This window comes from Salvelinus fontinalis, chromosome 3 (assembly GCF_029448725.1).
Source record: "Salvelinus fontinalis isolate EN_2023a chromosome 3, ASM2944872v1, whole genome shotgun sequence".
Classification (NCBI taxonomy): domain Eukaryota; kingdom Metazoa; phylum Chordata; class Actinopteri; order Salmoniformes; family Salmonidae; genus Salvelinus; species Salvelinus fontinalis.
In genome coordinates, this window is record NC_074667.1 from 27,213,229 (window position 1) to 27,240,857 (window position 27,629).

At 45.2% G+C, this 27,629-nt stretch overlaps 1 protein-coding gene across 4 annotated transcripts in view; it reads right to left on the reverse strand.

The window, feature by feature from the left end:
- The window catches only part of wnk2 (WNK lysine deficient protein kinase 2), a 63,430-nt gene that overhangs the window by 12,963 nt on the left and 22,838 nt on the right, over nt 1–27,629 (reverse strand). For all 4 annotated transcript variants that reach the window (XM_055910922.1, XM_055910916.1, XM_055910907.1 and 1 more), the window contains exons 9-22: nt 23,773–24,083; nt 21,760–21,945; nt 18,352–18,504; nt 12,018–12,347; nt 11,109–11,161; nt 10,561–10,723; nt 10,076–10,192; nt 9,209–9,379; nt 8,997–9,039; nt 3,599–3,799; nt 2,313–3,226; nt 1,903–1,960; nt 1,657–1,730; nt 281–888 (exon numbers count right to left, since the gene is read on the reverse strand). In XM_055910922.1, coding sequence (XP_055766897.1) covers nt 281–888; nt 1,657–1,730; nt 1,903–1,960; nt 2,313–3,226; nt 3,599–3,799; nt 8,997–9,039; nt 9,209–9,379; nt 10,076–10,192; nt 10,561–10,723; nt 11,109–11,161; nt 12,018–12,347; nt 18,352–18,504; nt 21,760–21,945; nt 23,773–24,083 — 3,382 coding nt within the window. The remainder of the gene's footprint in view (nt 1–280; nt 889–1,656; nt 1,731–1,902; nt 1,961–2,312; nt 3,227–3,598; nt 3,800–8,996; nt 9,040–9,208; nt 9,380–10,075; nt 10,193–10,560; nt 10,724–11,108; nt 11,162–12,017; nt 12,348–18,351; nt 18,505–21,759; nt 21,946–23,772; nt 24,084–27,629) is intronic.

The window sequence follows — 27,629 nt, forward strand, 5'->3', positions numbered from 1 at the left end:
GTAACAGCTAGACAATCAGTCCCTCATTGATTTTATTATAATGTTTAAGAATAAGAACATAGCATTAGCCATGTCAAAATGCAACATTTGCTTAAAAAATGTTTTTATAGAATTGTGTGGAATTGCAAGAGATTAGCTTTCAAACTGCTTTAAAAAAAATGTATTATTTGGTCTGTGTATTTTTCTTCTACCCTTATGGTGGTTTGCGAATCAAAAGACAATTGGTGGGTCACGAAGCAAAACAGTTTGAGAACCCCTGTTCTAAACACACACAACTTACTTCTCCTTGAGTCTGGTCAGCTCTCTCTTCATATCCGAGTCCTCCATCTCGGAGTCGTTGTCACTACTGACATAGGCCGAGCCGTGCACGCCCCCCTGCCGGCTCGGCGAATCAGAGCTCTGCACACTACTACTGCGACGGCCCGAACGGCGCAGGAAGGCCACCGCCCTCTTCATGAGGTCACTTCCTCTTCGCTCCCCCGAGTGGCCGTGCCGTGAAGGTGTGGCCGGGGCCAGCTTGGCGGGACTACTCTCCGCCCCCGAGTCTGACGACAGGAAGCGTGGGTGTGCGTGGACCGTAACATCAACAGACATGGAAGTGGTAGTGGAGGCGCGCGGCAGTGACCCCCGTTTGGCCATGGAGGGGGGTGTATCCAGGTAGAAGTCGGGCGGCGCAGAGTAGCGGCTGCTGCGGGTCCTCAGGGTGACGTCGTCCTCGGTGCTGACCACGGAGAAGCGTCCGATGGTGGTGGAGGGGGCCATGGCCATTGCCTGGGCACTGATGCGGTGGTCTGAGTGGCCAGCAGGATGTGCTGGGGAGGCAGCGCTGCTCCAACTCCTCTGCTTCAGCTCTCCTCGCGTCACCATGTCAGGAGGGCCTATGATTATCTAAAGACACGGATGACAACAGCAATGATACAGTTATTGTTTAAAAAGCCACTTCTAAGTTAATACCTTTGCAGGTAATTATGATATCGGTCTAAAATACCGCATTCACCGTTTCCTCTACAAAACTAACTTTATAAGACGTTATATTTGAAAGCTTCCATTAGTCAGGTATTGTATGTAGGCGTAACTAAGAGGTATTGCACCTCTAGAGGTAGTAGTGGATACTGACTATTGGGAACAAATATGTGACTTGTTTCAGTAAACTAGGAAGCTGGTTTAGCTACGGAAAAGACAGGAATCTTCCTTTTAGCCATGATTGGCTGAGATAACGGATGGGCTGGACATGCCGGGAGATGAGTTTGGATTGGTCTGCAATGTAGCATGCTTCTGTTTATAACGTGAGCTGCTCATTATGTGTTAACAGTCGTTTCTACCGCGTTGTTGTTGAAATATATAACGTTAGCCATCGATCTACAAAAGTTTTGCTACTTTTCTCAACATTGATGCCCTGAATTTAGCAGGCGCTATCGAAAAAGTTTAGGGCTACATTCTGCACACACCACGAGTTAAATGGTTCCAGTCTGCCGTGAAGCGTTCATCCATGTATACGGGTAAGAGTCTAGCTCCATTTTCAGATATAAGTTTCTAATTTAGTCAGAAAGTCCCTTTTATTGCAAGTTAAAGCACACTGTTGATTAGCTATCAAACGTTAGCTCGCTAGCTAACGTCACGTGTATGATCTGTGTAGCATGTAACACAGTAAAGTACCTTAGACCGGCCACTGGCGCCCGAACCAGAGCAGGAGGTAGAGTGGAGTATGTTCTTTCTCCTAGACATGGGGGCTGCAGACAGAGAGAATGAGAGAGATTATCTAGGTTATCTAAATAACTACAATAACTTGATTTTGGTCTTGCACTTCCACAACAGTGACAGCTGACAGCTGACCTATAAGTTAAAGGAAAATAATTGCAACTGTAATTTTGTAGCCTACATACAACACAGTAGTGTACATACCACACATGGCAGAATCACTCAACGCGCTTAAACTGTCCATCCTCTCTGGGATCTGAGGCTGAAAGACAAAGTGGTGAGGGAGGGTTGAGAAAAGAGAGACGGTAAAAGATTGAAGCCGAGAAAGAGAGGGCATGAGGGTAATATAATGTATGAGGGTAATTTAATGCAGTCGTTGTTAAAGGGAGAATGGCCAACATGTAAGGATGAATGGTATAGGTAGATTGCGTGTACTTTACATGTAGTCTGGGGTGTGGGTAAAGAAAACAATTATAATCTCAGAAAGGAAAGTATGTTTGAGTCCCAAATGGTGCCCTTAGGGCTCTGGTCAAAAGTACTGCACTAATTCAGGAAATATGGTGCCATTTGGGATGCTTTCTATGAGTTCTATGGATAACATGTTCTATGTTTACCAGCTGTTCCCCTGTCCGGTAGCGCCCTTCCCCCATGGGTCCAGGTGTGCTGTTTCCTGACCCCAGGGTGGCACTGTCGGGCCCAGGAGGGGACTGGACGTACTCTGTCCCCGAGCCGGGTGTCTCCGCAGCAGTGCCTGATGGGTACATGGGAGCGTACTCCTGGTACAGCAGGTTCCTCAGCTTCTCATCCAGAGTCTTGATGGTGCTGTCCACAAAGCCCCCCCGACCCCCCACCCCTCGACCCTCCCCGTCCGACTCACTGGGCCCCCCTGCCGTGTGCTGGTGGGGAGCCGGGCTCTGGGGTAACGAGGGGGCCTTGGCTCCGCCCACTGAAGAGAAAGGCTGATGGAGCACCACGGGCTGCTGGGAGCGGTCGCCGCGGGAAACAGAGGGGTAGGAGAGTTGTAGGGACTCTCTGGCTGAGGAAGTAGGGGGGTCCTGGGGGGGCAGAGGGGTGAGGGGAGTTGAGCTCCCTTGGGCATCACAACTCACGTTCAGGGACAGGGGCATGACCAGCGGGCAACAGGGCACCTCCTCCACCATGGAGGCAGTGCACGCCATCTCTGCCATCTGCTGGGCAGCGTGGATGGGAGAGATGGCACCCAGACGCCCTCCTCCCTGGTGCTCCTCTCCGGACAGGAAGCTGCGGCGACCTCCAGAGGGGGCCACTGGAGGAGCCGAGGCTGGCTGGGTGTGATGCACCCTGGGAAGGGTAGAACTGTGGGTCTGGCCCTCTGGAGGAGGTCCTGGGTGGACAGATGGGGGGCCAGAGGGGGCTGGGACATGGGACATGGCCAGGAGGAGAGGGTCTGTGGAGGACAGTATGGGAGGGCTACAGAGTCCATAGCCCTCGTAGGCAAAGCCTCCACTCCCCCCAGAAACTGAGTTAGCTATGGAGGACGACGCTGATACTGCAGGAGAAAAGCAAAAGACAGAAGATTATAAACAGAAAGGCAATAGGACTAGCATCCTCTTAATCAACCATTCTACAACAGGACCACATCCAAAGACATGTAAATATTTCAACTTAACAACTCAATATTGTATTTGTGGCATTCTGACAGGCAAAAGTGGTTTGACAAAGGAGCTTGCACAGAAATGCAACAGCGAAAAAACAACACTCTCTAAGCTGCTGTCCTGAACCTTCTTTTACAATTGTACCCATGGCTGACTACAGATGTTGACAGAACGTTGTTCATTCATTGAGCACTAGAGGGCAGCATGGTAGCATGGCTCGACCAGGATGGCTTCATGTTCAAATGGTCACATGGAAACAAAGTCACCTCTGCCTGAAGCAGTCCCTGCAGTGCCACCTTCAGCAGACTGGCCAGGCACCGTAATCCCATCAGGCTGTGCAATTGTAGTCCTGTCAGGCTGAGCAGTTGTAGTCCCATCAGCAGTTATGTTTGTAGTTCCATCCTGGCTGGAGGTGGGAGGCTCCTCCACTGGGCAGATGATGAACCATCTCTTCCCTGTGTGGAGCACTGAGAGAAAGATAGGGAGAGATAGAGAAAGAGAGTGGAAGAGAAAGGCCAGTCAAACAGATATAGCAACCAAAACATCCAAAATTTACTCAGCCCACCCACACAGCCCTTAGTACCATCTCCTTTAAAAACCTTCCCCCACAGACATCCCACTCACTATGGGGCCGATTCAGACTTAGAAATTCTATGCCTTTTTTAATCGTTTTGATTTAAGCACTTCTCCGTAGTTCAGACGTACCTTTTGCAGGTGAGTCATTCCATCTCAAAAAAACACAAGAAAGAGGATTTTGACACCCACCATCTCAGATTGTTCTGAAATAATTTCTGTAGTTAGAAACGGATAAGTTTAACATTCCTAAAATATTATTTCATATCTGCTAAATGAAGCTAATTGATGGTGCCCAAATTGGCTATTTTAATTTATATGATTCAATTAATCGTCCATAAATATAGTACCTATCATCCGATTTGGACCATGATTCTTCATAACAATGAGTAAGACATGAGGAATCCAATACAATGATCAAAAGCCACTCACGGACCCCCCACACTCCACGCCAATCCCAGCACCCAACAACCAGTAAACAGTATCAGTTCTCTATGTCTGACAAGTAGTATGGAGCTGCTGCTTGGAGTATTGCTTCTTCATCCTTTGTAATGTATTCCCTGTGGATCTGGTGATGGGTTTTTTCCGCTGTTCAGAGAAATTAGCCATTGAAGTCGCTAGCATTATTTACCATAAAAGAGTATGGTAGTACCAAGTTTTGTCCGATGTTCCTGCTACTGGTGTAACAGTATAACTTTAGTCCGTCCCCTCGCCCCGACCCGGGCGCGAACTAGGGACCCTCTGCACACATCAACAACAGTCACCCACGAAGCATCGTTACCCATCGCTCCACAAAAGGCCCGGCCCTTGCAGAGCAAGGGGAACCACTACTTCAAGGTCTCAGAGCAAGTGATGTCACCGATTGAAAGGCTATTAGCGCGCACCACTGCTAACTAGCTAGCCATTTCACATCCGTTACACTCACCCCTCTTTCGACCTCCTCCTTTTCCGCAGCAACCAGTGATCCAGGTCAACAGCATCAATGTAACAGTTTAACTTTAGTCCGTCCCCTCGCCCCGACCCGGGAGCGAACCAGGGACCCTCTGCACACATCAACAACTGACACCCACGAAGCGTCGTTACCCATCACACCACAAAAGCCGCGGCCCTTGCAGAGCAAGGGGAACCACTACTTCAAGGTCTCAGAGCAAGTGACGTCACCGATTGAAAGGCTATTAGCGCGAACCACCGCTAACTAGCTAGCCATTTAACATCCGTTACACTGGCAGCACACACTTTTATCAATTTTGCTGGTCTCTTTTGTTAATTAAATTATTCACAAATGTTTTTTTCCAACTTTAGCCAAAAAACCACCAATAGCTTTTGCTCATGATGAAAAACAAATGGTATGGTCATCTTTACAATTCAAGCCAGTCTTTCATGAAAGCAATTCCGTTTGTCCATCTCTTAGGCTTGATTTGTGTCCAGGAAATGGCCCCTCTGTGTGTGGTTTACTCCCTTCAAAAAGGTCTGGATTAGTTAGACAATTCCTGGCGAACAAGCAACCATTAGGCTAAAGTAGTTCTAATGGTTTCAATGTTATAGTCTCTGACGGGCTTCAATGGTAAAAGTCCCAAACACACAGTGTTTTGCAATGGTAATGGTTTTGAGTTGGATTTAATGGTACATGTCACTAATCACACTACATATATAGATGTTTTCTAATAATTATACTGACAAACATACACCTGCCATGCATCTAGTGGGCAAATAATTGTTTATAATTGTATTATTTTATTACGGTTGTCACAACATTTTATACACTAGCCCATTTCTCCATCAAAGTTTTGGACTTTTAATGAGAATTGCACCAAAGCTCAGAGAGCTGCCATTTGTAGGATTATTCCAGGAGTGTTGGGTTGAAGCAAAAGGTTGCTAAGAGAAGGACAAACGTAATTGCTTTCATGGAGGAATGGCTTGACCACACAATTGATTTTCATCATGAGTAAAAGCTATTGGTTTCCTACCCAAAGTTGATCCATTTATTAAACACAAGAGACCAGCAAAATGGACAGCAAGTTGTGCTGGCAGTAGCAGGAACAGCGGCACCTAGTGGGCAAAATCTGAAACGTTCACACAAATTTATGGTAAATAATGCAAGCGAAGTCGCGAAAGTTAGTACAAGTTTCAATGGCTAATTTCTCCAAACAGGGACAAAACATCACCAGATTCACACAGAATACATTACAAGGGATGAAGAAGCAATACTCCAAGCCGCAGCTCTATATTACAGACAGAGAACTGATAATATATACTGGTTGTTGGGGTGGGATTGGTGTGGGGGTCTGTGGGTGGTTATTTATTGACTATTATGTCAATCCTATAAATTAAAAAGGGCCAATTTGGGTGCAATCAATTAGCATAATTTATCAAAAATCGAAGAACAAAAAATCAACAAAGTTATGTTACAGGAATTCTGTTTCTAATTACAAAAAAGTTTTCTGAAGAATTTGAGGTTGGTGGGTGTTGTGGCTTGCTGAAACGACATGGAATAACCAAGGTGCATAACTGGTTTTGGAGGAGTTGCTCCCTCTGAATACATTTAATTCAACCATACTTTTTGTATACACTTTTTAGCCAGTAGTTCTGAAAGTAGTACTCAAAAGCCAAAAGTGGTCCCCGAAAATTGCATACTACCACACATACTATATGTGCACCACATCATTGCTCTCTCTCTCTCTCGCTTTGCTATGTGTGCATCTTGCTAGCTGTCACTCAAATGGTGAGGGGCTGAAGGTAATTGGCTGAAACACAAATTGCTAGGGGGCTGGCCCAAATTAGGGATTTTGTGGCTAATTGGGGTAAAACAGTAATTTTGCTCATATATTATGCATGTAGAACTACACATCTACACATCCAGCCCAAATTGGAGGTTTAAAAAATACTTACTAGTCCCCGAGTTTCAGAGCAGGTCTTTAAAAAACAGCGAAATGTAACTAAATGTAATTGAAAATGTAATCTAAGTACTCCCCAAAAAGTATTATTTATCATGAGAGGGACAATAAACAATAACTAGTAATACTGCACCTCACCTTTCTGGTTAACAAATGAAGTTGCTGATGTGTTATCACTTTGAAGACAAGAGCTCATGTACACAGTACAAATATAATAAACATATGAATATAATATTATATATGATGCATTTCCTATTCAACAAAACTGTATGAATAAGGCTTGAAATGACGTACATGCTTTCTAAATACAGTATTATCAAATTATAAAATGACTAACTATAAGATTTCACCTTCCTTATAACTGTAAAAAAAAACGTATTTGTATGTTTAGTGTCAGAGAAAATGTGCATATTTTCTTAAGGTCTCGCTTGATCAAAACGTCTGCCCCGATCACTGTGAACGTCTCAGAGCCCTAACTTGGCTTCCTGAACTCGTTAGGAACTCGGCTTCCTGAACTCGTTAGGAACTCGCCTTTCATCTCATATTATTCTTGTCCGTCTATGACGAACAGAAAGTGTGTTTTGTATTAATTATTTTTGAATACTGGCTATACATCAATTTCTGAATGTGGTAGATGACAAAACCACTTGCGCTACGATGTAAGGATTCCTTGCATGTTGGTGGCTGTGAATTATGGTTCAGCCAGGAGTTGATGGACAGTCGGAAGAGCGAATGAAATGATAGGAGGGACATCCCAGCTTCAAGTGGTGTCAGATTCACATCCTGCTTCACAGAGGCAAAAAAGACATACCAAAGATTTTTTTAACTAAACCAAGATAGACCACCGCCAGTCGTTTCCAATGGAAACAAAAGAGTCATAGAGGGCAGAACAAGCAAGGAGGTGGGCAGAGCCAAGCACAAGCCAGCGAGATCCTATTTTCTTGTTCTAGCATGTATCTGCCTATTTATGTTTGGGAACGCATACTCTGTGAAGTGCGCGTGTGCAATAACTAAATTTGGCAGTGCACGCACTCCTTCTAAATTACATGATTTAAAAGAAACTTTGGCAAAGGGTAAAGTCTAAAAAACGTAATCCGCTCTGTTCAAAACAGATAGTAGTTTTGGGAATTGAAAACTGTATTGAGATAAAATGTTTAATCGATGAGAAAACTTGCAGAATGTCAGCCAAAATCCATCTTCTCCCAATGCTGGCCACTGGGCTTCCTCTCACTACCATATTTGGATGCTTCACATTTACACATCCGGTGAAATATCTGTCTCATTATTCTAACTGTGGACATACTCCTCTGTCCGTGAGAATCAGGGCTACCACTCAATGCAAGCCATTTCGGTGGTCTAAATCGATCTACAGCGAATATGTCAGTCCGAACCGGTACCAGAAACACGCAGGTCTTTACATCTTAAAGGTTTTAAATACGTTGTACCTTTTAATTTTAACAACGGAATTAATTAGAATATAGGCTATCGAGAGAAAAAGGGTTATGAACATTAACGAAAAATTTAAGAAAGCCATCGAAATACATATATATTCGTCTCCTTTTTAGCACCAATTGATTTAAAAACACTCTGACCTTGTAGATGATTTAGGATTAGAAAAGTGTTTATGAATCATTAAAAAAACGGTATGGAGAGCTTTTACGCACTAAATATATTGGTAAATCAAAAATACAGTGGTTTGAGTCATCCTGAAAATTCACATTTTCAATTGTTCAAACCATGAAATATCAGAAGGTGCGAAAAGGGTACACCAGTGATTGGACAATACACATCGACCACAAGCTTTACTGATCTTAGAACTGTAGGCTGATGACAACAGTTTAGTCGTGAACCGTGTCCCAGGCTCAAAAGGCTAAGTTCCATTACTATATATAAAATTATTACACAATTTGTAACAAGTTGAATAGTATCCACTATAGAATAGATACAGGGGAGGGGGAGGGAGAGGGAGAGGGAGAGGGAGAGGGAGAGGGAGAGGGAGAGGGAGAGAGAGAGGGAGAGGGAGAGGGAGAGGGAGAGGAGAGAGAGAGAGAGAGAGAGAGAGAGAGAGAGAGAGAGAGAGAGAGAGAGAGAGAGAGAGAGAGAGAGAGAGAGAGAGAGAGAGAGAGAGAGAGAGAGAGAGAGAGAGAGAGAGAGAGAGAGAGAGAGAGAGAGAGAGAGAGAGAGAGAGAGACATTACCATTCTGCTGATAAACAGGATGGTGTGCTCCGGGCTGCTGAATCTTCAGAGAGATAGAGAGGAAGACATAAAACAGACATGTGAGAGATGCATTAAATGTGTGTGTGTGTGTGCGTGCGTGCATTTCATGCGTGTGGCTTCTGGATAAACATCCATGTGAGTATATTAGCGTCTGTGTGTGAGGGACTTGTGTTTGGGATGCCCCCCCTCACCTCTCCCCCCAGCCCCCCAGAGCTGTGTCCCAGTTGGGGACTGCCCCCCAGGGCGGAGGCCATCTCTCCCTCCATGTTCTCACTCAGCATGTCCTCAGCCTTGTCCACGATGTCTTTCAGCTGGTCAATGAACATCTCCTTCTCTATGGGCAGGATGAAGCCATTCTCCACCTACATACACATACACACCGACACAGACATACACATATACACATACACATACACACATACACACATACACACAGACACACACAATGTAACTACAAGCAATATAGTAATGCCAAAACAAGAATACTGAAGAAGTGATAGCACTTTAGGAACAATCATAATGTAAGTATACCATTTCAATACTGGAAAGGTACGATTACAAGGGGATTGATAATGAACTGGATGACCGAACAGAATACTCATTTATAAGATCTTCTGCTGTAGCGCATTTGAGCTTGGTGGCCCTATTTAAATATTAAAAGATCTATTTGAAGCTCTCAAAATAGCTTTCCCCAGGACATCCCAGACAGACAGAGGACCTCTGTCTAGACCTGGGGTCAAATACTATTTGAAATCCTTCAAATCTTTTGAGCATTTGCTCTAGCCGTCCCGGAGCGCCAGATGGGCGGGCTTCGCAGTTTTGTGACTATTCTAATTCATCCATTAAGCCAGGAAAGCTCACTCAAGCACAGATAAAGAATTTGAAATGACTTCAAGTCGTTTTTTTGCACCCGGGTCTACGTCCCAAACGGCACCCTATGCCCTACATGGTGCACTACTTGGACCAGAGCCCTATGGAGCCTGGTCAAAAGTAGTGCACTCTAAAGGGAATAGGGTGTAATTTGGGATGAAGCCGGTCTGCCAAGGTTATGACCTCACCATGTAAATGGCTATCTCCTCCGGAGCATCTCCGTCCAGGTCGAACTTGAAGGTCACCATTTTGTGATTGTGAGTCTCCAGCTGGCATTCCACCATCTTATCGCCTGTGTTGCACACCTGAGGGGAAGGAGGAAACACTTTGAATGTGAAAGTATGAATATGCATATATTTTGAATATACAGTATAAATTGTCATTTCAGTTTCAAACTTCTGCCCTTTGGGCTAATCGAATAGCTTATGAACGGCTAAAACGTTGAGCAAATCAAATCAAACTTTATTTTTCCCACGCGCCGAAAACAACAAGTGTAGACTTTACCGTGAAATGCTTACTTGCAAGCCCTTAACCAACAGTTCAGTTCAAGAAGAGTTAAGAAAATATTTACCAAGTAGACTAAAATAAAAAAGTTATTATAAAAAGTAACACAATAAGATTATTGTGCACTGGCCAGTTCGGAGCTGCGGTCCGTGTGGACGGACAGACTTACATTGAGCATGCTCAGTTTGGGCTTGTTGGTCTTCTCCTGGCGGGAGCGTGTGCGGGCCGATTTGCGGTGGTGTTTCCGGGTCTTCCCGTCCCCCTTCCCGCCGCTGGCCGAGCCATCGCAGCCATCACTCATCTCCTTACCCGACGCCACGTCTGAGTTGAAGCTAAAGGCAGGGATGTGAAAGAGTTAAACAATACTTTTAACACATTCTCTCTCTCTGTCTCTCTGTGTGTCATTAAGACGGGACTCTGGTGTAGTAACTGGTGTTAAGGTTAAAAATATAGTTACCCTGAACCTAAGGATGGATTGCTGTCTGACCTTGTCCATAGACTGCTTACATGGCAAGGAAACCAATATGTCATTTTATAACTTGGGTGAACTATCCCTTTAAGATTTCAGTGAGAAAGTATTCACTATTGACAAGGCCAGGTGTCCACACCACGGTCACACACTACAGCCCCTATACCGTACACAGTACCCACTATAGCCATTGTTGGGGAAGAACATTTCAACAACAGGAGTGAAGCTCAGAAGGTATGGCCACACACCTGTCATAGCCTGGGTAACTGTGAAACGCCATGGGTTTCTCTTGCAGTGGCTCCTGAAGGCAAAACAATGGGGTTGTTGGATTCACAAGAACATGTCACAGGGCTTAGAGTATGGCTGGGTCTCAAATGGCACTCCACTCCTTCCCTATATGGTGCACCACTTTTGACCAGCGCCTACGTAGGGAATAGAGTGCCATTTGGGACGCAGACCTGCATTTACAATATGGGCAGTGCATAGCCGACACACAAGAAAAGAGTGCACTGATGCATGTACGAGTACTGTACACAGTATGTGCTGTGCGTTGTAGTAGAGTAAGAGTTGCATCTGGACTCTCTTGGAAGTCAAGGCGCCGAGAAGAACCTTTCCAGTTGAAAAAGGTTCTTCGAGGAACCCCTGTGTTTTGTGATGGGAGGGGTTCAATTTTAAACCTTTTAATAATATATTGCTAATAATATATTGCAAAGGTGGCAGCCTATGAGATTGGAGGCGTGGCTTGTTGGAGGTGTGACTTTCAAATCGTTATTTTTGGTCACTTGTTAGCGTCGTCATTCCTGTTTATCGTGTTAAGTTTCTACACTGCAAATGAAAATGTTCCTTGAATATTCATGCATATTATATTCTAATATAATATTCATCACATTAACATTGCTGATTAGATTTACTCTAACGGGTAGCCGTTACGATCGATCGTAAAGCCATGCCTCCACTCCAGGGTTCCTCCAGGAACCCGTTGCTACATTGAACCATTAAAGGTTCCTCCAAGAATCCCTCAAGAAACGGAAGATGCAAATATGAACCATTAACTAGCAACGGTTCCTTGAGGAACTCCATGGTTCCTCGAGTCACCACTAATTCTAAGAGTGTACTGTACTGTAGAAACGGTTGATAACTGTGTGGTGAATAGCTACCTCTTGGCTGGTCTCAGGTTGGTAAGAGGTGGACATAGATGCAGTGTCCAGGTTCTGCTGAGTCATGGACAAGCTGAAACCGTCAGGCACTGGGGCTGCTATCTGGATGCCAGCGGGCTTCAGGGCTGCAGCTGGAACCGGAGCCAGGCGTGGGACCCGGGCTGGGCTCTCAGGGACAGTCTGGTCAGACCCGGCTGCAGCAGCAGGTTCGGGGTCCACCACCTCGGCCCTCCAGGGTGGGGAGAGGATGGCAGGCTGGACGGGGTGGAGCGGAGCAGGGGCCGACACCTGAGCCTCTCCATGGGGGTCCTGAGGGGCACCAGACTGGACCTGGAAGGAGGAATGACTCAGGTATTACAGAACCTTCTTTGCCACTGCTGCTAAAGACACAGTACAACCTACTTGTTTATCCAAATGTATGTTATGTGCTGTGCTACAGTTACTATCCATATTCCAACATAGTCAAAATGTAAAGCCAACGTATTTGGAAGGTTTTGTAAAGCCAGCTTACAGTGCATTAGGAAAGTATTCAGACCTTTTTCCAAATGTTATGTTACAACCTTGTTCTAAAATGTATTAAATACATACAAATCCTCATCAATCTACACACAATACCCCACAATTCTAAAGCAAAATCAGTTTTTTAGACATGTATTAAACATTTAAAATAAAAAACAGATACCTTATTACATAAGTATTCAGACCCTTTGCTACGAGACTCCTTGAGATGTTTCTACAACTTGATTGGAGTCGGTGAAGAGGGTCTTGGTCAGGGAGGTGACCAAGAACCCGATTGTCACTCTGATAACCTTCCAGAAGGACAACCATCTCTGCTGCACTCCACCAATCAAGCCTTTATGGTAGAGTGGCCAGACAGAAGACATTCCTCAGTAAAAGGCACATGACAGCCCACTTGCAGTTTGCCAAAAGGCACCTAAAGGACTCTCAGACCATGGTCTGATGAAATCAAGATTGAACTCTTTGGCCTGAATGCCAGGTGACAAGTCTGGAGGAAATCTGGCACCATCCCTATGGTGAAGCATGGTGGTGGCAGCATCATGCTGTGGGGATGTTTTTCAGCGGCAGGGACTGGGAGACTAGTCAGGACTGAGGAAAAGATGAACGGAGCAAAGTGCAGAGAGATCCTTGATGAAAAACTGCTCCAGAGCGCTCAGACTGGGGCGAAGGGTCACCTTCCAACAGGAGAAACGCCCTAAGCACACAGCCAAGACAACGCAGGCGTGGCTTCGGGACAAGTTTCTGAATGTCCTTGAGTGGCTCAGCCAGAGCCTGGACTTGAACCTGATCGACCATCTCTGGAGAGATCTGAAAATAACTGTGCAGCGACACTCCCCCTCCAACCTGTTGGCATGACAGGGTAGTGCAAAAAAAAAAAAAAATGGAAATAGCTAAATAAACAGAGCAACATAACGAGAACGTAGTAAACACACAGCTTTAATCTCTATGTTTCTCCAAAGATATCAGTTTAGATTAGAAGTGAACACAACTCCTGATCTTTATCCATTACTTAAAGGCCCAATCCATAAATGATGTGTCCCCAGCGGTAGCAAAACAAAGTACAAACACAATCGACCAGAAATTAAAAAAAACCACCAAAAAAACAAGTTGTTTGATTTTCACCATTGATTGCACCCGGTTCCTTAGCTGTCAGTCCTCCAGGGCACTTTTCTTACTGGTTACTCTCATAAGGTACTACTTGCTTATGGATTGTGCCTCTACAGTTATGATCAAATATACATGATAGATCTGTTTTGCATAAACGCCATGAGTCTGTCAAGCGAGAATCTACACATTATGGAGAAACAACCCCTCTGTGAGCAAGTAGTGCAATCTAAAGTTAATTGTTTGTGGCAAAGAGTTAAATATAACTGCCAGGAGTAAACAATCGTTAATTACATTTTTGTCTTGGGTGTATCTACTGACAGCCTGTATAGTTCCAGGAAAGATACATCCGTTGTTTTGTTTATTTTCTTTACTCTGCCTGCAAACACACTGGATGCTTCAGAGGCCATTGAAGACATCAAAACCATGAAATAACACATTAGGAATCATGTAGAAACCAAAAAAGTGTTAACCAAATCAAAATATATTTTATATTCTTCCAAATATCCACCCTTTGCCTTGATGACAGCTTTGCACACTCTTGGCATTCTCTCAACCAACTTCACCTGGAATGCTTTTTCAACAGTCTTGGAGTTCCCACATACGAAGAGCACTTGTTGGCTGCTTTTCCTTCACTCTGCAGTCCAACTCATCCCAAACCATTTCAATTGGGTTGAGGTCAGGAGATTGTGGAGGCCAGGTCATCTGATGCAGCACTCCATCACTCTCCTTCTTGGTCAAATAGCCCTTACACAGCCTGGAGGTGGGTTGGGTCATTGTCCTGTTGAAAAACAAATGATAGTCCCACAAACCAGATGGAATAGCGTATCGCTGCAGAATGCTCTGGTAGCCATGCTGGTTAAGTGTGCCATGAATTCTAAATAAATCACAGACAGTGTCACCAGCAAAGCACCCCCACACCATCAAACCTCCTCCATACTTCACGGTGGGAATAACACATGTGGAGATCATCTGTTCACCTACCCTGCGTCTCCAAAAATCTCTAATTTGGACTCATCAGACCATAGGACAGATTTCCACCGGTCTAATGTCCATTGCTCGTGTTTATTGGCCCAAGCAAGTCTCTTCTTCTTATTGGTGTCCTTTAGTAGTGGTTTCTTTGCAGCAAATCGACCATGCAGCAGTCTCCTCTGAACAGTTGATGTTGAGATGTGCCTGTTACTTGAACTCGGTGAAGCATTTATTTGGGCTGCAGAGTCTGGTAACTCTAATGAACTTAATCCTCTGCAGCAGAGGTAACTCTGGGTCTTCCTTTCCTGTGGCAGTCCTCATGAGAGCCAGTTTTATCGTAGCGCTTGATGGTTTTTGCGACTGCACTTGAAGAAACTTTCAAAGTTCTTGATATTTTCCAGATTGACTGACCTTCAGGTCATAAAGTAATGATGGACTGTCGTTTCTCTGCTTATTTGAGCTGTTCTTGCCATAATATGGACTTGTTCTTTTACCAAATAGGGCTATCTTCTGTATACCCCCTACCTTGTCACAACAGAACGAATTGGCTCAAACACATTAAGAAATAAATAAATACCACAAATTAACTTTTAACAAGGCACACCTGTTAATTGAAATGCATTCCAGGTGACTACCTCATGAAGCTGGTTGAGAGAATGCCAAAAGTGTGCAAAGCTGTCATCAAGGCAAAGGGTGGCTACTTTGAAGAACCTCAAATTTAAAATATATTTTGATTTGATTTAACACATTTTTTGTTACTGCATGATTCCTTATGTGTTCTCATAGTTTTGATGTTTCACTACTATTCTACAATGTAGAAAACAGTAAAAATGAAGAAAAACCCTGGAATTAATATGTGTCTTCAAACTTTTGACTGGTACTCCAAGTATAAACACCCCTATGCTATGAAATTCCAAACTGAGCTCAGGTGCATCCAATTTGCTTTTATCATCTTTGAGATGTCATTACAACTTAATTGGTGTCTACCTGTGGACAATTTAATTGCTAGGCCATGACTTAGAAAGAAACACACCTGACAAAACTGAGCAACTGGGCAAGAAGGACCTTGGTGAGGAAAGTGATCAAGACCCCAATGACCACTCTGGCAGAACTACAGAGTTCCTTGGCTGAGATGGGAGAACCTGCTGGAAGGACAATGGTCAATACAGCACTTCACCAATTTGGGCTTTATGGGAGAGTGGCCAGACGGAAGCCATTCCTGAGAAAAAGGCACATGACAGCACGCCTGAAGTTTGCAAAAAGGCATGTGAAAGACTCTGAGATAATAAGGCAAACGATTCTGTGGTCTGATGAGACAAAAACTGAATTCTTTGGCTTGAATGCAAAGCGCTATGTCTGGAGAAAACCAGGCACAGCCCATCATCCGTCTAACACCATCCCTACTGTGAAGCGTGGTGGTGAAGCATCATGAAATGGGGATGCTTTTCAGTGGCAGGGACTGGGAGACTGGTAAGGATAGAGGGGACAATGAATGGAGACCAATGCAGGCAAATTAGAACCTGCTTCAGGGCACAAACAACCTCAGACTGGGGTGAAGATTCACGTTCCAAAAGGACAATGACCCCAAGCATACAGCCAAAGCATCGCTGGAACAAGAATGTGAAAGTCCTTGAGTGGCCCAGCCAAACCCCAGACTTCAATCCCATTGAAAAACTGTGGGAAGACTTGAAGATTGCTGTTGAACGCTGCTCCGAATCTAACTTAACAGAGCTTGAGAGAACCTGCGAGAAAGAACGGGAGAAAATCCCCAAATCCAGATACGCAAAGCTGATAGACATACCCAAGACGACTCAAAGCTGTAATCGCCACCAAAGGTGCTTCTACAAAGTACTGACTCAGGGTTGTGAATGCTTATGTACATGAGATATTTCTGTATTTCATTATATATATTTTTGGACTTTGTCATTTTTGGGGTATTCTGTATAGATGGGTGGGAAAAATGTATATTTAATCCATTTTGAATTCAGGCTGTAACAACACAATTTGGAATAAGTCAAGGGGTATGAATACGTTCTAAAGGCACTGCATCTGGAGGACGATTTAAATCAGGCTACAGAATGTTTTTATTGAATTTCTCACTGGGGGTAATGGACCACCATCTCTCTCATTACGCTCATCTACTGTGGAGGTTGGCGAGAGAACAATAACAAAACCAGCTGACATTGCCAGTCATTTTGCTGATGTAAAAAACATTTTTTTTTTTTACAAAGAAAACAAATTTACTGAGAGATCATGTAAACATCCATTCTTCCAAACAAGCTATTGTCCAATGAAATGATGATCATATCATGAGCTAAAAAACTGCTGGTGTCAGTAGAGGTGTTAAACCTATTGAAGTCATTGCCCAATGGTAAATCTACAGGTTATGATCTTAGACAATTTTACACTTCGCTATGCTGCTCCCCAGATTGCAGCTCCACTGAAATACATATCTAATTGGAAAAGGGACAATTTCCAAATGTACTGAAGCATGCGAAGCTGTGTCCGTACCTGAAACTCAAGGTACTATATTTGCGGATCATACTACAATCTACACATCAAGACTATCTGTTCAACAGGTACAGCGAGCTCTACAAGTAGATCAGGGAAATATCAGGGAGTGGGTCTGCCGGGAACAAACGTGTTATGAACGCTAAGAAAACCAATTGTTATGTTGGTCTGGAAAAAGCAGACACCAAATGGGATGCGATTAAGCATGGCGGGAGTACAACTTAAGGAAGTGGAAACCAAACGACTAGGGGTTACAGCTAGACAACTGCTTGTCATTGTCGTCTCAAATAACTCATCTATGTAAGAAAAGAATTAGAACTGCATGCATGGTCAGAAGGATAGCAAAAATATTTACAGGGAAAGATTCTTAAGCAAACAACCCAAGCATTAATATTGAGAGTCAGGTGATCTGCTGTTCTGTGGTGTGGGGAAATGCAACAGCAAGTGACATTAGGAGGCTGCAGAATGCAAAGAAAAATGCAGCAAGTTCGAGGTGGGGATACGATTCCTTTGTTGTAGTTATGCACAATGCTCTTGGGTGGTCATCAATCAGTAAGATAATACAAAATAAAAAGAAATGCTTATTTTGTTTCAGAGTACACCATTGAAAAATGGCCGAACTGCATTCACAGCAGGGTTCAGTTGGTAAGTCAATTCTAGGAATAGATTGTCCACCATCTATGTGTTATCCCGGCAGAGAAGGTATACTGTCAAATTAACGTTTTGTTTCAGAGCAATGAAGAATTGGAATAATTTATCTGAGCAAACTAGAAACCTTTCAATATATATTCTGATTCTGACGAAGGCCATTGCAGGCCGAAACGTTAATCTTTTAACCTTGAAAGAAAGAATAATATTAATAATTTTATGGTGAGCGAGTGTTGCACCTTTTCCTTTAAAAAATATAAATTCAAACAATAGTTTAGAACCAGTTGAACATAATCATTTGGAAGGTTGTACAGGACTAGGGCAGATGAAGGAACCAAGCTATCTTTTCAAACTGTCAGAGTACTTATCATCAGGATTTTTTTTTACATATATTAACTTTGTATACATTATGTTTTTCTTACCTGTCAATGTATTACGTCTGTTGTTTGTAACAGTGTGTTCTATGTGAACATGTGATTGTATTATAAATTGTACTTAAATGTTTAAGGACTTAGTCTGAACAAGGTCTTAAAGAGATTCTAATGAAATCCCCGAAGAATCTAACAAATCTCCTGCCCACCTGTGTGTTGATCTGCAGTGGCTGGAGAGGGGGCGTGGCCTGGGAAGGCTGCTGTAGAGGGTTAGAAGCATTGCTGCCCAGGCAGGCAGCTGATTGGGCAAGACTGATGGTGATGTCAGAGCACTGCTGAGGTAGAGGCTGGCTGGCAGCCAACTGTGGTAGGGAGAGAGGGAGGGAAAGAGATAGAGAGAGAGAGAGAGGACAGGCAGGGTGAGTAAAAATCATGACGAAGTTAATTGAACATCTATATCTGTCCTGTTCCACAAGCATAATATAGTGCATCTCATACACTCTGCCTGTCCAGTCGCCTAGTTGCCAAACAGTCTGTCTGACTGGAACACACACCCTCGATCACAGCGTCTGACTTGGGACACAAACATAAACATACACAAAGCTCTGGGCTCACACATACACACACACACACACACACAGCTGAGAACAACAAAAATCACATCCACTATCATCTCTGCTTATTAAACAGAAGCCTGGGGACAGACAGCATCTGACTGAAACATCTCATATTTACACTCAGATTTAAATCAAAAAGTCAAATCAAACTTTATTTGTCCCATGCACCGAATACAATAAGTGTAAACCTTACCGTGAAATGCTTACTTACAAGCCCTTAGTGCAGTTAAAGAAGAGTTAAGAAAATATTTACCAAATAAACTAAAGTAAAGTAAATTATAAAAAGCAACACAATAACATAACAATTACGAGGATATATACAGGGGTTACCGGTACCGAGTCAGTGTGCTGAGGTTCAACAGGTTAGTTGAGGTAATTTGTACATGCAGGTAGGGGTCAGGTGAAGTGGCTACGCATAGATAATAAACAGCGAGTAGCAGCAGTGTACAGAACAAATTGGGGGGGTTCAATGTAACAGTCCAGTGGCCATTTGATTAATTGCTCAGCAGTCTGATGGCTTGGGGGTAGAAGCTGTTAAGGAGCCTTTTGGTCCTAGACTTGGCGCTCCGGTACCGCGTGCTGTGAGGTAGCAGAGAAACAGTCTATGACAAGTGGCTGGAGTCTCTGACAATTTTATGGGCTTTCCTCTGACACTGCCTATTATACAGGTTCTGGATTGCAGGAAGTTTGGCCTTGGTGATGTACTGGGCAAGCACGCACTACCCTCTATAGGGCCTTAGAGTCAGATGGCGAGCAGTTGCCATACCAGGCGGTGATGCAACCGGTCAAGATGCTCTCGATGGCAAAGCTGAAGAACTTTTGGAGGATCTGGGGACACATACCAAATATTTTCAGTCTTCTGAAGGGGAAAAGGTTTCATCGTGCCCTCTTCAAGACTGTCTTGGTGTGTTTGGACCTTGAAAGATCGTTGGTCATGTGTACACCAAGGAACTTGAAACTCTCGACCCGCTCCACTACAGCCCCATCAATGTTAATGGAGGCCTGTTCGGCCCACCTTTTCCTGTAGTCCACGATCAGCTCCTTTGTCTTGTTCATATTGAGGGAGAGGTTGTTGTCCTGGCACCACGCTGCCAGTTCTCTGACCTCCTCCCTATAGGCTGTCTCATCATTGTCAGTGATCAGTCCTACCACTGTTGTATCGTCAGCAAACTTAATGATGGTGTTGGAGTCGTGTTTGGCCACGCAGTCGTGGGCGAACAGGGAGTACAGGATACAGTTGCAGAGGGAGGTGTTTAGTCCCCGGGTACTTAGCTGAGTGATGAGCTTCGTGGGCACTATGGTGTTGAACTCTGAGCTGTAGTCAATGAACAGCATTCTCACATAGGTGTTCCTTTTGTCCAGGTGGGAAAGCGCAGTATGATTGAGATTGCGTCATCTGTAAATCTGTTGGGGCGTTATGAGAATTGGAGTGGGTCTAGGGTATCCGAAGGATGTTGTTGATGTGAGCCCTAACCAGCCTTTCAAAGCACTTCATGGCTACCGTTGTGAGTGCTACGGGGCGGAAATCCTTTAGGCAGGTTACCTTCACTTCCTTGGGCACAGGGACTATGGTGGTCTGCTTGAAACATGTAGGTATTACAGACTCAGTCAGGGAGAGGTTGAAAATGTCAATGAAGACACTTGCCAGTTGGTCAGCGCGTGCTTTGAGTACACGTCCTGATGATCCATCTGGCCCTGTGGCTTTGTGAATGTTGACCTGTTTAAAGGTCTTGCTCTCATCGACTACCGAGAGCGTTATCACACAGTCATCCAGAACATCTGGTGCTCTCGTGCATGCTTCAGTGTTGCTTGCCTCGAAGCGAGCATAAAAGACATTTAGCTCGTCTGATAGGCTCGCGTCACTGGGCAGCTCGCGTCTGGGTTTCCCTTTGTAGTCCGTAATATTTTTCAAGCCCTGCCACATCTGACGAGCGTCAGAGCCAGTGTAGTAGGATTCAATCTTAATCCTGTATTGATGCTTTGCTTGTTTGATGGTTCGTCTGAGGGCATAGCAGGATTTCTTAAAGGCGTCCGGATTAGTATCCCGCTCCTTGAAAGCGGCAGCTCTAGCCTTTAGCTTGATACAATGTTGCCTGTAATCCATGGCTTCTGGTTGGGATATGTACGTACGGTCACTGTGGGGACAACGTCGTCAATGCACTTATTGATGAAGCCGATAACTGAGGTGGTATACTCCTCAATGCCATTGGATGAATCCCGGAACATATTCCAGTCTGTGGTAGCAAAACAGTCCTGTAGCGTAGCATCCGCGTCATCTGACCACTTCCGTATTGAGCGATTCACTGGTACTTCCTGCTTTAGTTTTTGCTTGTAAGCAGGAATCAGGAGCCAAATGGAGGGCAAGGGAGAGCTTTGTATGCATCTCTATGTGTGGAGTAAAGGCATGTGACATGCTGGTGAAAATTTGGTAAAACTGATTTAAGTTTGCATGCATTAAAGTCCCCGGCAACTAGGAGCGCTGCATCTGGGTGAGCATTTTCTTGTTTGCTTATGGCCTTATAGAGTTGGTTGAGTGGTTGAGCCGCGACTCGGTGAAACATAAGATATTACAGTTCTTAATAGCCTGTTGGTAGGATAATCGTAAGTCATCAATTTTATTTTCCAATGATTGCATGTTAGCAAGTAGAATTGATAGCAGTGGGAGTTTACTCGCTCGCCTACGGATTCTCAAAAGGCAGCCCGATCTGCGTCCTCTTTTCCTCCGTCTTTTCTTCTTGCAAATGACGGGGATCTGGGCCTGTTCCCGGGAGAGCAGTATATCTTTCTCGTCGGACTCGTTAAAGGAAAAAGCTTTTTCCAGTGAGTAATCCCAGTTCTGATGTTATTTTCGGTCATAAGAGACGGTAGCAGCAACATTATGTACAAAATAAGTTACAAACAAAGCAACAACAAAAATGAACAAAATAGCACAATTGGTTACGGGCATGTACAACGACGCCATCTTAACACCCAAGTGTTAGATTCAGAACAGATCCTTACCTCGTGGCTAGGCTGGGCTGTAACAGCAGGCTGCGCCTGTGCCTGTACAGTGGTGAGAGGGGCAGCAGCTGGGAAGCTCTGTGGGGCCGTGGGGCCGTTCTGATGTATCGGAGGCCCTGGGGTGGCTGGAGCAGAGGCTGGCTGTGCCTGGGCCTGGGCCTGGGCCTGGATCCACCCTGCACTGGGCTGGAACACACAAGGGAAAATGCAGTCTTTCAGTTTATGACAAAGATTATCAAGAACACATCATATAGAATCATAATTTTTCTTCACAGGAGCAAAGACGGGACGAATCATTGTTGAGCAGGGTTGATATTGTTGCTGGAAACTGCCGGATAAAAGTAATTGAGGAATGGCTGCTGCAATAGTAAGGGAATCTACACAGCTGGTCCATCATCCCAAAGAAGAAGTAGTAATCGAGCCATGTGGTGTTTATATGCTGAGGAGTGAACAGAGGCAGATAGAACATCACTGTTGCGCTTGAGGATCGGTGTTATGGTCAGGAAATTACAGTAACTTTCCTAAAAATCCAAGGTTTTCCAGAAATCCCAGTTGGGAGATTTTTCAGGAGGGAATAAGCAGAAAATCCTCCAATGAGGACTTATGGAAAACCTGGGAAATTTGGGAGTTACCGGAAATGTTGCATCCCTAGGGGTTGATTTGGGATTGGGAAGTAATGTTGCACTTGGTCATCATGGGAGGGACAGAAAGCGAAGCTCGCGGGATCTGGCAGCTTGCGAGGCTAAGAGAAAGCTGAGGTGCTGCAGCTAAGTGTGGTGTTGCTATGGCAATGGCTCAGAAGGGTCAAAGTTCAATCAAGCCGGTAGTATCCCTGACCTACCATTGAACCATTTGGTGATAGAAGCAGGGACTTTTCCAAACCCAGGCCTTGGTCAGAATGCTCAGGCACTGGAGAGGTGGGCTGGCTTTGGCTTGGCCAATAGGCCCCGCTGTCTGGGGAAGTAGGGGAGCTGGTCCCGCGAACCCTAGCCTCTCCATAGCTTTGGCTGGGCCGGTACGGGGCGTGTAGGGGTGTTGGGGAGCTTCTCCTGCGACTGACGATGTGGCTGAGACAGTGGTCGAGCAGGGAGAGATCTCCACTGGAGGAGCGGACCAATAGGGAAGGAGGCGGGGAAAGATGTGAGGGAGATGGAGGAGCCGACAGGGGGGAGGTGATTAGAGGGCGATTGAGCAGTGAGAGAAGCTGGGGGGAGACTAGGGAGGGGGTGTGTACTGATGAGCGCTGGGCGGAGGGAGGGAGGGGAGGCGTGTAAAGGTGGCCTAGAGACCCCCCAGCCTCCATCCTAGTTCTTAGTAGAAGGTCAAAGCTCACACAGGCCCTGCGGGAGTGGGGTAGAGGGAGGTCTGAGGAGCGTCGTACAGGATTTGTAACCAGGATGGCAGGATGGGGGGGATTGACTGATTGATTGATTGAGTCATGGTAGGAACACTGATGGTGCTGGGACAGGTGAGGGGAGAGGACAGAATACTGAGGGGGAGGAGAGTCTAAAGGGGGGACCGTGGCTGCTGCGTGCTCCTCTGAGTTTTTGTTACCCCCCGGGCTCCGATGTGTGACCTTGTCTCGTTTGGGACAGAGGTGGCAGGGAGAACGACACAGAGGCTTAGGGAGGGAGTGGGTCCTGCACATGTCAATCAAGGAGGTGCTTCCACGTCTAGCGCACTGATTGCTCCCACCACAACACACTGTACTCTCATTGGTCCCACAACCAACCAAGAACTCTCCTGCCATCTCTGGGGAGAGAAGAGCATTCTGGAATGCAAAGGGCTCACTGAAGTGTCGCTGCTCAGGTGGCATCGACAGGACAAAAGAAAACAGATTTTAGTTCAGTTTGTCTTTACAAAAGACAGATAATACCGAAAAGAAAACATTAACAAGGAGCTAAAGAGACATAAAAAGGGAATGTCTGAGACTTGCAGTGAGAATACGTTTAGAATAATGAGTTTTGTAATTTGAGTTAGAGGCAATGGGGAATTTTGTATGAGAAAACTTACAGGTGAAGACTGGTAGTCCCCCTGGTGAAGCTGTGCTTTAGGTTGCTGGTAGGCCCCGTGGTGCAGCTGAGTGGTGGCTTGCTGGTAGGGTACCTGATGAAGCTGTGTGGTAGTAGCTAAGGGGTAGGCCACTTGGGGAGGCTGTGCAGTGGGCTTCTGGTAGGCTCCCTGGTGCAGCTGGGCCTGGGGCTGCACAGGGGGGCTGTAGACCACCTGGGGTGTAGAGATGGGCTCTGGGATGGACTGGTATGGGGCACTGGGCTGACCGTTTTTAACATTTGACAGCACCATAAGGCCCACTGCACCATCAGCTATAATAACAGGAAACAGAGGGGAGAAAACATTGTGTCAACCTGGAGGGAGACGGAGAGAGAAAGAGAGAGATTAAGAAAGAAACAGAGGGATGGAGAGATTAACTGTCATTCGAATTCAAAAGCTGGGCGATGACTCAGAGCTGAGTCACACCCTGCATCTCTCTCTCTCTCTCCCTGCATCTCTCTCTCCCTGCATCTCTCTCTCTCTCTCTGCATCTCTCTCTCTCTCCCTGCATCTCTCTCTCTCTCCCTGCATCTCTCTCTCTCTCCCTGCATCTCTCTCTCTCCCTGCATCTCTCTCTCTCCCTGCATCTCTCTCTCTCCCTGCATATCTCCCTCTCTCCCTGCATATCTCTTACTCTCCCTGCATCTCTCTCTCTCTCCCTGCATCTCTCTCTCTTCTCCCTGCATCTCTCTCTCTTCTCCCTGCATCTCTCTCTCTCTCTCCCTGCATCTCTCTCTCTCTCCCTGCATATCTCTTACTCTCCCTGCATCTCTCTCTCTCTCTCCCTGCATTTCTCTCTCTCTCCATTTATCTACCCGTCATCTATAAGCCCTGTGGAGTTTTTCCCCCATCTGGATTAGATAATGGCGACGGAGGAGATGGCTGGCGTTTTACAATCCCCTAACCAATTGTGCTATTGTGTGTGTTTTTTCGTTATTTGTAACCTTTTTTCTATATAATGTTTCTGCCACCGTGTCTTATGACTGAAAAGAGCTTCTAGGTATCAGGACAGCGATTACTCAACCCGTACTGGAGGAATACTTTCTCTTTAATGAGTCGGACGGGAAGGATTTCTTTCAGACGCCCGACAAGGCCCACATCCCCGTCATACGCAGGAGAAAGAGACGAAGATATCGGGGGCGAAGGTGCGGGTGCCTTGTAAGGATCCGGCGGGGAGCGGGTAATCTCCCTTTACCATCGGTACTATTAACCAACGTACAATCAATGGAAAATAAAATAGATGAACTACAATCATGTATATCTTACCAACAGGAAAATAAAAAAAACGTAAAATCTTATGTTTCACCGAGTCGTGGCAAAACGACGGCATGAATAACATACATCTGGCGGGTTTCAAGCTTTTTCGGCAGGATAGAACAGTGGCCTATGGTAAGACAAGGAGTGGTGCTCTATGTATATTTGTAAACAACAGCTGGTGCATGAAATCTAAGGAAGTCTCGAGGTTTTGCTCGCCTGAGGTAGAGTATCTCATGATAAGCTGTATACCACACTATTTACCAAAAATAATTTTCCTCTCTATTTTTCATAGCTATCTATTTACCACCACAAACCGATGCTAGCACTAAGACCGCACCCAATGAGCTGTATACGGCCATTAGCAAACAGAAAAAAGCTTATCCGGAGGCGGCGCTCCTAGTGGCCAGGGACTTTAATGCAGGGAAACTTAAATCCATTTTACCTAATTTCTACCAGCATGTTAAATATGCAACCAGAGGGAAAACAACTCTAGACCACCTTTACTCCACACACAGAGACACGTACAAAGCTCTCTCTGGCCCTCCATTTGGCAAATCGGACCATAATTCTATCCTCCTGATTCTTGCTTCAAAGTAAAAACTAATGCAGGAAGCACCAGTGACTCGGTCAATAAGAAAGTGGTCAGATGAAGCAGATGCTAAGCTACAGGACTGTTTTGCTATCACAGACTGGAACATGTTCCAGGATTCTTCCGATGGCATTGAGGAGTACACCACATCAGTCACAGGCTTCATCAATAAGTGTATTGATGACGTCGTCCCCACAGTGACCATACCTACATACCCAAACCAGAAGCCATGGATTACAGGCAACATCCGCACTGAGCTAAAGGGTAGAGCTGCCGCTTTCAAGGAGCGGGACTCTAACCTGGAAGCTTATAAGAAATCCCGCTATAACCTCCGACAAACCATCAAACAGGCAAAGCGTAAATACAGGACTACAATCTAATCGTACTACACCGGCTCCGACGCTCCTCGCATGTGGCAGGGCTTGCAAACTACTACAGACTACAAAGGGAAGCAAAGACGCAAGCTGCCCAGTGACACGAGCCTACCAGACGAGCTAAATTACTTCCATGCTCGCTTCGAGGCAAGTAACACTGAAACATACATCAGAGCATCAGTTGTTCCGAACAACTGTGTGATAATGCTCTACGTAGCCAATGTGAGTAAGACCTTTAAACAGGTCAACATTCACAAGGCCGCAGGGCCAGACGGATTACAAGGACGTGTACTCCAAACATGCGCTGACCATCTGGCAAGTGTCTTCACTGAGATTTTCAACCTGTCCCTGACTGAGTCTGGAATACCAACATGTTTCAAGCAGACCACCATAGTCCCTATCCCTGTGCCCAAGAACACTAAGGTAACCTGCCTAAATGACAACCGACCCGTAGCACTCACGTCTCCAGTCAAGAAATGCTTTGAAATGCCGGTCATGGCTCACATCAACACCATTATCCCAGAAACCTTAGACCAACCTCAATTTGCATACCACCCAAACAGATCCACAGATGAGGCAATCTCTATTGCACGCCACACTGCCCTTTCCCACCTGGACAAAAGGAACACCTATGTGAGAATGCTATTCATTGACTACAGCTTAGCGTTCAACACCATAGTGCCCTCAAAGCTAATCACTAAGCTAAGGACCCTGGGACTAAACACATCCCTCTGCAACTGGATTCTGGACTTCCTGACGGGCCGCCCCCCAGGTGGTAAGGGTAGGTTACAAAACATCTGCCACGCTGATCATCAACATAGGGGCCCCTCGTTGGTGCGTGCTCAGTCCCCTCCTGTACTCCTTGTTCACTCATGACTGCATGACCAGGCACAACTCCAACACCATCATCAAGTTTGTAGATGACAACAGTGGTAGGCCTGATCACTGACAACGATGAGACAGCCAATCAGGAGGAGGTCAGAGACCTTTCTAGGGAGTTTTTCCTGACCACCGTGCTTCTACACCTGCACTGCTTTCTGTTTGGGGTTTTAGGCGGGGTTTTTGTACAGCCCTTTGTGACATCAGCTGATGTAAGAAGGGCTTTATAAATACATTTGATTTTATTTAACCTGGCCGTGTGGTGCCAGGACAACAACCTCTCCCTCAACGTGATCAAGACAAAGGAGATGATTGTGGACTAAAGGAAAAGGAGGAACGAGCACACCACCAATCTCATCGATGGGGCTGCAGTGGAGCAGGTTGAGAGTTTCAAGTTCCTTGGTGTCCACATCACCAACAAAACACACTAAGACAGTCATCAAGAGGGCACAACAAAACCTATTCCCCCTCAGTAGACTGAAAAGATTTGGCATGGGTCCTTAGATCCTCAAAAGTGGAAATTAATATCTGTGTCATTCTCAAAACTTTTGGCCACGACTGTACATGTACATATTACCTCAATTACCTCGACTAACCGGTGCCTCCACACATTGACTCTGCACCGGTACACCCTCTATATAGCCTCGCTATTGTTATTTTACTACTGCTCTTTAATTATTTATTCATTTTAATTTTCTATTTAACACTTGTTTTTTCTT